This window comes from Sinohyriopsis cumingii, chromosome 18 (assembly GCF_028554795.1).
Source record: "Sinohyriopsis cumingii isolate HCF-2022 chromosome 18, ASM2855479v2, whole genome shotgun sequence".
Classification (NCBI taxonomy): Eukaryota; Metazoa; Mollusca; class Bivalvia; order Unionida; family Unionidae; genus Sinohyriopsis; species Sinohyriopsis cumingii.
In genome coordinates, this window is record NC_142978.1 from 78,408,118 (window position 1) to 78,420,636 (window position 12,519).

The 12,519-nt window shown below is 35.5% G+C and overlaps 1 protein-coding gene across 2 annotated transcripts in view; it reads left to right on the forward strand.

The window, feature by feature from the left end:
- Positions 1–12,519, forward strand: part of LOC149777121 (mediator of RNA polymerase II transcription subunit 15-like) — a 169,177-nt gene that overhangs the window by 5,663 nt on the left and 150,995 nt on the right. For both annotated transcript variants that reach the window (XM_089941796.1, XM_089941797.1), the window contains exon 2: positions 1,360–1,447. In XM_089941796.1, coding sequence (XP_089797922.1) covers positions 1,360–1,447 — 88 coding nt within the window. The remainder of the gene's footprint in view (positions 1–1,359; positions 1,448–12,519) is intronic.

Consider the following 12,519-nt stretch of genomic DNA (forward strand, 5'->3'; position numbering starts at 1 on the left):
TGGTGTGATGTTAACAAGAGATTTCAAGAAGGTCACACTAACATTCTTGCACTGGTGGATATTGTGTTGACCCTTCCAGCCTCATCTGCAGATGCAGATCGATGATTCAGTAAATTGAAAATGATGAAATCTGACTGGAGATACAGACTGCACAACAGTGTATTGAATGACTTGTTAACGATTCACTTCTTAAGTGAGGACATTGCTGATTATGATCCAGTGCCATCTATATATTTATGGAACTCTTGTGGACCAAGACAAAGAAGACCACTGTATATGGAGGACTATTCAGAATCAGATGGAGAAGGTTATGATTTGGGACAGGTTATGATTTGGGACAAATCAATATATTTTATAATGTCTAAAAACCTTCATTGTTGTGTTACGTACATGTATTTTTAGGACTAATGGATTTTGCTGCAGAAGACTAGTATGTCTTTTATCCTGTTAGTCCATTTGACAAGTTAATAAAAAAAGTTAGTTTAGAAGCCTGACTTTTGAAGCCATATTTTGGATCCATCAAGTTTATTATTATCAAGATCTTAGTTTAAGTTATGAGCAAGAGACTTTGCATGTTAATTACTCCATCAACTTTAGAAAGAATTTTTGTTCGGATATAGTGAAAGAGGCTAAGTCAGTATAAGTTTATAAGATATTTTGCATAGGATTTTTGCAGTACTGCATAGGCCAGCTTAGTGAAACAGTGTAGTTATGTAACTCAGGTGAGTGCTATTAGACTCACTTTAGCCTATTGTTTTAGCCATAGTAATGTTAGAAAATAATTGAAAGGGTGAAACAATATGCCAGTGACATGTATTGGTATATGCAATATATGATTACATATTAATGCATGTAAAGAAAGAGGTAAATGACTAATAGTTCTTCACGGCTATTGCACATTACTAGTAGTTTAATAAAAGTAGATATTGTTTTGTATGAATTCTTTATCTTTAGCATGATGAGGTGATTGCCTTGTTAGTATCGATATATAGTAAACTTTTGAAATAACATTATGATCTGTTTACATCAAGAAATTATCCTCAGGACATTGCCTAGACATTGTGATTAGAAAATTCTAACCTTTATTGGGGTGTGTTGGTGACCTTATATTGTTATTGGTATGTGCTGATGATTAAACAAAAATGGAGAAATGTTTTCAATTGAGCTGAACCAAAGTCCCAAAATATTTTGAGTGATTATTTAGACCAAACCATATTTCTGGTTTTAAGTATTAAAAACAAACCATAGATTTTGTTCACCAGGCCATGAATAAACTAAGTAAAACAAATTTTAGGTAAAGGAATGGGGAAGAAATTATCACGGCCAAGATTATGAATTTAAAGTTGCTTTCAATTATAGTGAGGAAGCTGTGAGAGTATCGGCCACTCCAATGTCTAAGTCCAGTATTGAGATGGAAAACCATGTGTTCCAGAAGGCCAATACAAGGGTGAGTAGCCATATACAGTGAAACCAGCCTCAGTTGACACTTTCCACATAAATGACATTTGCTTACAATGGACAAACATTTATTAAGCCCTTTCAGTCTCACCTGCATTAGCATGATGGGATGTAATTACTTTTCCACTGGCAGCAGCAAAATGTTAAAGAAAGTCACATATCTTCTACATCAGATGCAGCCTTAATCTGAAGCTGTGAAAATTTCACTATGCATCATGGTGAGCAATGTTAGAATCTTTGATTCAGTGTCACACATCTTCCATACTGGTGGCTGCATTCAGCTGAAACTTTAAGATAATATTAGAATGTGTCTATACATTGACGTGCTTGGGGATTCTGTCATGTTGTTTCAGATGCCTAACAAAAGTGTTGGTTTACCATTGTGAATAATGGCATTTTGTTGAACTTAATGACGTCACATATTCTTCTATATTTGTTGCTTCATTCAAGTAAAATGTATTGATAATATTATCATTTGTGTCAAATTTATACAATGGTATGCTAGGAGTTCATGTCTTACCTGTCACATCTGCTTAAGCAGAAAGCATGTTCCATCATTGTAAATAGTGTCCGTGTTTAAAATACTTCCAGCCATGTCTTTCAGCATCAGTTGCTGTATTCAAGTTGTTGTTGTTGTGTGGTTTAACGCCATTTTTCAGCACCCGATAGGCTATGCATGGCGGCCAGTATAAATGGTGGAGGTAGACGCCGGGAAAACCCAGGGAAGAACCACCGACCCACGAGAAGCTACTGGCCTGTATTCAAGTGAAGCTTTAGTATAATATTATAATTGGTCTCTATTTTCCTCCCTTGCTTGTTTAAACTATATTATCTACTTACTTATAAGTCACGCCCAACTGCAAACTGCACAGACCCAAATTTGCCATTGCATAATGAGCCTGCAGATATGGGTCTGTGCAGTTTGTTTGAAGTAATCAGTGGAACAAACAATATAGAACCAATCTGCCAACACATTATGTGAAAGCAGATCAGGGTCTGTCTTGTTTGGCAGTTAGATTCATAAGTAATTGCATCAGTCAGTGATGTTAAAGTTTTTGTGACCAGTTTATGAAAGCCCCATTTCAGTTGTTATTATGACAGGCAAATGAATGCAGGTGAGATATATGGTTCTGTAGAACACATTTTATAACTTCACTTAGACATTTGAAACTTGTTATAAAAAATCTTTGTCATGAAAGAACAGTATTTTATGGTCACTTCACTGTTATTTAATTTTACATTAGCAAGCACTATTCCTTTTTCATAAAACATAATTATTTTCAAAGAGATGAAACAGGCCATTTAACAACAGGGACTTTGTTAGGTTTCTACAGAGGTGTTCAAGTAGGAACCTCCCTAACATTGGAATTATTCAAACTTGAGAAGAAATCAGTTTATTCACCAAAAGTTTTGTAACAAACCCAAGTATGTTTAATGTTATGATTTCACTATAGTTTCTATATAAAAAATTTCACAGAAGTATAGATTATGGCTAAATGTATCAGTTTTACAGACAAAGCCTTTTTCTGCACAGATGCTGTTTGCCAGAAGTTTGCTTATTTATTAGACTCTTAAATTTTATCACTGAAACACTTGACTTGTTATATTGGACTAAATTGATGCATCTGCATAATTGTGAGTGAATTCAAGCCCATGAGTATGATGTTATGATACACTGCTGTTAAGTAAAATAATGCAGATGGACCTACAATCACTCTGGATAACAGATGAGATGGTCTTGTTAGATATGACAGAATGCATGAAGATGTGTGACCCAGCATCTGCTAATTCGTGCACTGCGTGGTTGGTAGAGGAGTGGAGATGGAGTGGGTGTGGTGTCAGCTGATTAGATTGAGTGTGCAAGTTGCCACATTCATACATAGTGGTGTTCTTCAGAATTATTGATGTTATAGCTTTGAGTGGACAGGTGGCTAAAATTATGGACATGACTTGAGCAAGTTAGTAATTGATATCTTTGAAGATAAACAGGTTCGTAAACTTCTCAAATAATGGGTTTAAACTCTATTGGCAACCTGAACCACCAATAAAATCCCTGTAACCATAGTTTGTTTTTCTGGACAAACTGTTGATCTTTTCTTGAAGAATTTATTAATATTTCATTTTTGTTTTTTCTGTTTCCAAAAATTATTTTAGGAGAATGTAAATATTGAAAACGTATGCTGTAACGGGACAGCTTTGAATACAGTAGTACTGGTTTGATATCAGACAAACATCAGTAGACACATGTTTTCTGGCAGTAATGTATCATGATACACACTCATACCTTTAAGTACAGGACATTAGTAAAATGTTCTGACAGAGACTGTCAGAACATATAGTGTTTTTATCCCATTGATTGAAGTAGAAAATATAGGGATCATACATTTTTCTTTAGAATCAAAATTTTCCAGTTACAAAGGAGGGGTCAGTGCTCAAAGAATTTGTTTCTAGACACAGGCCCCAGGCTGATGACTTAAATAAACTCACAAGCCTTGACTGAAATTCCACAAGCCTGGACTCCAGTTTCCACATTGATAAAGTTTCCCCTTGTTTAATGTTGTCACAACGTTTCAATAGCTACCGTTCAAATATAAATTTCAGTAGGGTTCATAAGGGTTTGAAGGTAATGCAAGTGTGATTTTTTCTCAGTCAAATTTAATTATTCAACAAGCCTGATGGGTATCTCACTTAGAATACAGGACAGGCCTGATCTAAAATCAGAGGAGACAACTTTTTATTTTAGGAGAATGTAAATATTGAAAACCAGGTGTAGGGCTATCACATGTTTTGAGCATTGAGTTGTTGAAACCCAAACCTGTATCACTAGAGGGTCTCAACCCACTCAAAGGATTTGTCAAGCATTGATGCCAGAAAAATAGACCCTTATGATCACTACTCTTACATAAAAATGAAAGATACTTTTGAATCTATGTAATTAAAGTTTCCTTAGTGAAGGCATCAGTCTGATATGTTGTCTTTTAATTCATCCTTTTCCACGGTAGCTTGCTTGCAAAGTCAACTGATGTGAAAGTATCCATGTTCATAATAATCTTGCAAGAGAGCCAACATCTTTTGAAGCATACTGAATAGTTGTTGTTGTTATGGGGTTTAACGCCATATTTCAGCACATGATAGGCTATGCATGGTGGCCAGTATTAATAGTGGAGGAAGAACCTGGGAAAACCTCGGGAAGAACCACCGACCCACGAGAAGCTACTGGCGAGCTTTCTCACATACCCACGTTAGCCGTATCCTAGACTTGAACCTATGCAGACAGAGGTGAGTTGGTAGTGATCCGTAACGGAGAGCGCTTTAGACCACTCAGCCACTTGGGGCCCCTATACTGAATAGAATAACTACTGTACATTGTAAGTTCTGAAAGATGGGTATTGTTATAAATGAATTCATGTACTTTTTACCATCAGAAAAATTAAAAGACATTTGGGATAGAAGAAGCTACTTTGTACTGTATGCAAATAATGTCTGTGATTAGGCATCATGTGTGATGAATATTCAGGACTTGATTTTATTCTAATAAAGTAGTTAATAATATTAATAATAATAATAATAATAATAAATAATTTATTTAATGAAGATAACTTTGTTACATATTAGGACCAATGCAGCTTGAGTCCTTCTAAGATGTATACAAATATAAACAGTGTAATAAATTAGTAGGCATCTCACATGTACACATACACATTCACACAGATGATTTCAACAATGAGTTTTGAGACTCCGTCTCTAGAAATGGGAATATTGTTTGGATGACAAGTATTGGGAGGAATGTTTAATGCATAGGTTCAGGTTTCTAAGCTATCTCTCATCACTTGTGTAATTTTTTTTGCAGTTTATTTTAAGATGTATATTTATTGCCAATTAAACAATTAATATTTTAAGGGTTTGTATATACTGTAACCAACAGTAGATATATACATTTTTTCTTGTTTTGTAGTTGTCTTGTTTTTAGTAGTAGTAGTATACACTTTGAATCTATATCCAGCGAATTTATATGTTTATTCGTTTAACACAGTATAAAATGTGAATGCATTATAATATAATTTGGTTTGTAATATACAGGTGTTATTGGAATGAAGGTGCTTCATGTGATGCCTTGACTTACATTGTTGTTGTTATGGCTTTGATGCCATTTATCAGCACATGATAGGGTATACATTACACTGGTCAACAGTGAAATCATTACTGACTTGAAAAGGCCCTAATCTGTAGTATTTTGGTGTGCCGAACACGAATATAACCGTGAAAAATTTGTATTGGCTCTCGTTTTGAAGATATTCATATACCTCATTTTCTATGTTTCACTGTGTAAATTTCTCCAGTAGGACTGCAGCAACATCCGGAATAATGATGTAACATTGCATAATACCATCATGCTCACATCATCCACAGTTGATTGCATCATTTTCTGATGCAATGCAATACTAATGCCATGCGGCTGCTGAAGTAAGTTGACGTCAGCAGTGTACTATACATGTGTAGGCCTATTATACTAATGCCAGGCGGCTGCTGAAGCTGACGTAAGCAGTGTACTATATAAAGCCCAATCAGATAGGTTCAGCATTTAAAATATTTTAGACGTTGTGCGAGACAGTTCAAGCTACTGTTACATAAAACTTATTATTTTATCCATTTACGTACAATAAAGAACAGTAATGCCTCGAAAGTGTGTTAATACCGCGGACAATTTTTGCTGTATTTGTGGGGAAGTGACATTTGCCAACCAGAAGAAAAGTATCAATTCTCAAGTGAAGAAGGCATATCATCTTTACTTCGGATGCAAGGTTGGTGACCAAGACAAGCCTTGGGCTCTGCATATATGCTGTGCTACATGTACAACACAGCTTTCACAGTGGTTGAATTGCAAAAGGTCATCAATGCCGTTTGCAGTCCCAATGGTGTGGAGAGAGCCAAGCAACCACCTAAATGACTGTTACTTCTGCTTGGTTCCTCCTCTTTCCGGCGGAATAACGAAGCGAAAGAAGTCGAGAATAGTCTACCCAAACATTCCGTCTGCATTGAGACCAGTTCCACATGGTGAGGGACTTCCTATTCCAGAACCTCCAGCAGAATATTCTCTTGATTCATCTGACGAAGACAAAGGTGAGTCGACCTGTTCTTCTCCTGGTCCATCAGCATGCAGTGATCCAGATTTTCACTGTGGTGCATCATCAACCCCACACAGAATAACACAGGAAGAACTAAATGACCTGATTCGTGATTTGGACTTATCAAAGAACAAGGCAGAATTGCTAGGATCAAGACTCCAACAATGGAATCTTCTAGAAGAAGATGTCACAATTACTGCATATCGAAAGCGCCACCAGCAATTGGAGCCTTTCTTCAGAAAGGAAAGTAATCTGATATTCTGTTCCGATATTGAGGGCCTCATGAATGCTTTAAAAATCACTCATGACCCACAAGAATGGAGACTATTTGTGGACTCTTCGAAACTGAGTCTCAAGGCTGTGCTTTTGCACAATGGAAACATTCTTCCATCTATTCCAGTAGCGTATGCTGTCCACATGAAAGAGACATACGATAACTTAAGGCAGCTACTGAATTCCATTGAGTATAACAAGTACAGCTGGCACCTCTGTGGTGATTTGAAGGTAGTTGCCCTTTTAATGGGACTGCAGCAAGGATATACAAAATACATGTGTTTCTTATGCGAGTGGGATAGCCGAGCAAGGGGAATGCACTACATGAGGAAGGAATGGACTCACAGGCAGAATGTAGCCATTGGAGAGAAGAATATCCAACACCCAGCTCTGGTTGAGGCTCAGAAAATCTTGCTACCACCCCTTCACATCAAACTAGGTTTGATGAAGAACTTCGTGAAAGCCATTGACCGGACTTTGCCAGCATTCCGATACCTGCATGAAAAATTCCCTCGACTCAGCGAAGCAAAGATTAAAGAGGGAGTTTTTGTGGGTCCTCAGATTCGAGAGCTTTTCAAAGATGACCGGTTCAACAACTTGCTGGAAGGTGACGCGAAACAAGCATGGAATGCTTTTCGCCTGGTTTCTACAAACTTCCTCGGAAATGTTAGGGCAGAAAACTATAAGGAACTAGTAGAAGACATGTTGATGAAGTATAAGAAACTTGGCTGCAATATGTCTCTAAAGATTCACTTCCTTCATTCCCATTTGGATTTCTTTCCTAGCAACTGTGGTATTGTTAGTGATGAACACGGCGAACGTTTTCATCAAGATATCGCAACAATGGAACAAAGATACCAGGGAAAATGGTCCACTACAATGCTGGCTGACTACTGCTGGACACTCCTCAGAGATGCTCCCGAACAGCTGTACAAGAGACAGGCGAAGAAATCTAAGATGTAGTCAATGACTTGATTTTTTATAGGTAGGCTATTACAGTTGACTTTTTACTATTGGAATGCATTTCGTTATGTAAACATTAATTTCTTGCAGATTACAAAAAAACTAGAGCCAATTTTGCAATTTGACTGTCATATTCGTGTTCAGCACATAAAAATTGATAAGAATTGACTAATTTTATTTCAGTAACATGACTTTTGTAAAAATTTGTTGTCCAGTGTTATCAGCCACTATATTTGTTGAAGATAGAACCCATGAAAATCTTGGAAAGAACTTCCAACCTATATGAAGCTTGGTTTATGTAGCATCAAATTAAAGTCCTGTTACATTTTAAAGGATATGAAATTCTTTTGCAACATAAATTTCTAGTGAGTTCAACAAACTGGAATATTGTTTGAGTAGTCGATCATTATGGCCATTATTTCACACTTAACTGACGGGTTAAATTTTGTGTTCATTCCTTGTACATTGTTCCTGCTAGAATTGTGAAATTGATGATGATGATTTTAATGATTATATATAGAATCAGTGTTGGGGTTTGTACCGAGACAAAGAAATCCCAGTCAAGGGGTTACATTATATGTCTTCCCACGAGGATTGCCTAGTGGGGAGATGTATAATGTAACCCTGCGACTGGGATTTCCTTGTCTCAGTCCAATCCCCAACATAGAATATTTTTCGTACTCAATATTTTCCTTTAAAGTAAAAAGATGTGCAATGTTTACTTGTGGCTCATTAACCGATTCGGCCCCAATCCCGTCTGTAGGCGTGATGAGGCTGTACCCTACTTCAAAGCTCTGCAGCATCAAGGCTATTTAAGATACACCAACGTGGGTGGTATTAAAAAAAAGCAGACAGATATAGCTCTAAAATGATGTCAAATAATCTGGAAGTTCTAGTTGCACTACAAAATACAGAGAGAAAAACCTCATTTTTTGGACCCGTTTTGTTTTTCACCCAAAATTCGCTCGAGATCAGAATGTGATTTTGGGTCCGGATTTTAGACCTTTTGGCTGCAGATCTTAGGCATACCAGTCTTAACTGCACATAGACAGGTGAACCTTTGCAAAAACTAGGATAAGGTGGGCATTTGGAATAAATTGCGGTCTCCATACGAAAATGATGGGTCCATTAAGCAAAAAAAAAGAAAAAAAAAGAACTCCAACTTTTAAACTTTTACCCTTCTGCTCATGCACAAGCAAAATAACCAATGGAAAATGATGTTTCTCATACAACTAGTCATTATTCTCATGGAAAATCTGTTGAAAACCGCTGTATTACGATGTATTCAGAAATAGCCCTCCAAATGTCTTTCCTACGCACATTTCAGGCAAAAATGACAAAAACCTCTGGGGCCGAATGAGTTAATACAAATATGTTAATGAGGACTGTGGTGTGACCATTGCATCCTAAGTACACAGTTTCTATGCATGAGCAAAGAAAAAATAACAACATAAAACATCGCATAGACTACTAATGTAGTAATGAGGTAATATCACATTTAATATATGGATGTTATATGAAATTGGCAATAAATAATTAATATTAATATTAATTACAAGAAACTTTTATTTTCATCAGTTCCAATTTTGAAAAGTTATATTGTAAATAATGAAATGATACTGAGTACTCAGCTCTACTGTAGTTATAGTTACTTAGTACAAGCTGTGACGAAGAGTAACATGTTGCATTAGATTATTCATGGGTTAGTGATCTTTGTCACTATCATATATAGCTCTCCTTTTCTTTGGAAGAGGTGAAACTGTTTGTGACATTCTTGTGTTGTACTTAATATTGATTGTAAAATTACCCCTGTGTTTAAAAGACCTCCAAATACAGACCCCAGTGGATAACCATGTGCTAAACTTCAAAGTTCATGAACTCTTTGAAAATTTATTTTTTTGTCTTGGAAATATGGCAAGTACTACAGTGAAATTTGCTTATGGACTAATATGTTGATGGATTCCTTCTGGCTGGTAACTGTATTATTTGTCCTTAAATATTGTAGGTATTATTTTTTATTCAACTGGGCACAATGGAGATTCTTAACAAAATTAGAATAAAGCATGTTTGACATAACACATTTCTGGCTGTTACTAAGTTTTCCTTAGGTGTTAAGCGAGTTGGGAGGCTATGAAGTGTATAGGTCTATAGTCTGTGTGCATGGATCAGTGTTTTCTGTCATAGTTCATTTCACACAGCATCAAGAATTTTATCCTATCTGTAGCACAGTCAATTTTCAGGTCAGCGTCATTAAATGTAGCTAACAGTATATAATTTGTTTCACAAGAAATATTTAAGACTAGTTAGATAGCTTTCGCAACATTTAATGACGGTGACCTGAAAATGTACTGAGCTTGTCCTGCATATGGGACAAAATTGACCATGCTGTGTGGAACAAACTAGCATAATATGAAAAAGCTCGACATCGTATGCGTGTGTCTTTGTCTCTCTCAAAATGTTTTTGTATGGTGTGTTCTCAGAGATGGATTGACATTAAGTTACTATGTTTTTGTTATATATTTGTTGTTGTTGTTTGATTTTAGAACAACTGCATCAGGTTCAGCAGAAGACAACAAGGGTTTCTTTTTAAAAAAAGTAGTTCTGAGCACGTGGACACCTTGACTGAGATGACTAGACTGAGATAAGAAAAGTAAGGTTAGCAAAACAACTAGATTTCTCTGTCGCATGGGTGAGAAATACCTTTATTACTGCCACACCCTTAGAACATAAGTAGCTCAATGTGATCTATATTGTATCTTTTATTGGTTTGGTACATTTTTTGTGTTTAGCTCATGACCACTTGAACACACGAGTTTTGACACGTAATATGCAAGCTTTCCTACCAAGAATCATGAAAGTTTGTCATTGAATGCATTGTGACAAGCTCTGAATCCTTATTGCAAACAGGGGTCTTTGTGGCATGTATCTCATGCTTCAGATAATTGCATGAAATCGTATTCATATTTTGGGTGTTGTTTATTTTCCATTAATGAAAATTGTTACATACATGGTTCCTTTGCTACCAAGAAAACTGGAAAAGGTTGGCAGCAAGAATAGGTTTGTTTCCATCTAGGAAAATCCATACATTTTAGCAAAAATTGGTCAAAGTTAAGGGACAAGCTAGGAATCTTCAGAAACCTCTTTTGATGGTCTAATAGTGTGCCACCCCTGATAAAAAATTTACCCATATTTTATGTTTATCTCAGTTTACATGAATACAGTACATGGCATCATTGATCAGACTGTTAATTCTGTTTCAAAATTCACAGGGAACTGTTAAATTTCCATGTGGGAATTTTGTTTATCCAGTACTACACAAACCAGTGTTGTCTGCAACAACAATGTCTTCCCTATTGATTCATTGTCCAGAATGCTTTTGATTTTATTTCACCTCATGGATCTGTTGTTGACATTTGAATAACAAAATGTATTAATTCATGCCTGAAATGACGTGTGTTGTGCCAAATTGTTTGCAGAAGGGTGAGTATATCTTTCCTAAAATAAAGAACATCTGAATGTGTGGATACATGCCATAAGGAATGGTTGTGCAGCTTTTAAGAACTGTAACCTTTATTGGTAGGTTTATTTATTTTTGTTTTAATAATAATATCTTTTTATCGTGGTAAAAAGAAGAAAATACAACAGCAAAAATAAACATTAACACATGTAATTATTATTATTATTTAATGAAATAAATAATTATTAATAATACTAATAATAATAATAAATAAATAAAAAATTGTACTGGGTGTATTTCAATACCAGTGTTATATTGGGTGTATTTCAATATCAACAATACAGAACAATACAAGAATTTAGTTAAAAATCACCAATGTCAGTAAGTATAATTTAAAGTGATTTCTGGTTTGTATGATGCATGTATACATAGAACATGCTGCAGACAGGAAGATAAATTGATAGTTCTGTTATTTATAACACTTTGCACACAAAAGTGCATTGAAATTCCAAAATACAAAATACACAGCACAAAAAGTTTTATTTAATGATCCTAGTCTAAAAAACATGAAAACAGCTAACTAATATATCGACATTTATAGTCATTTGAACAAGTTTTAACACTACATTCACACTGTGACTAATAAGTTTGACCATTCTTTTTAATGGAGATGTCTATAATATTGGTAACTTACTCTTTCATAGAGGTCATGAATATCAGTAGAATGTGGACGAAGTAAACAGGAAATGCAAAGGACCTACTTGACTTAAGCACTGCCTTTCTATATTGGAGGGAAGTGACTGACTGAAGTCCCCCATTGCAATTGGTTTGATTATTTAAATGCCATATTCCTAGAGCTAAAGTTAGCCAACAGAAGCTTCTGTTACATAGTCTAAAAAAGTGAAAATATTTCAACATACCAATGAGAAACCATAATACATTTACTAAACCAAAAGTCATCAGTGTGTCAAGCTTGTTTCTTGAAATATTCATGCTGAAGGGCAGGTAATAAGAATTATAATTGGATAATGAGTAGTTGACATGTGGATTACGTGGTGTTTTGCCAACGGTATTCATGTAACATGTACTCAATTGCAGAATTATATAAAAATAATTCATGTAGTGTTCTTTACAAAATTCCATTATGATTTTGAGCACAATCATTTTTAAAAATATTTAATGATTTCCCAACTGGGAATTTAAATCAGGAAAAATGGATGCTGGGCATAAATGTTCTGTTGT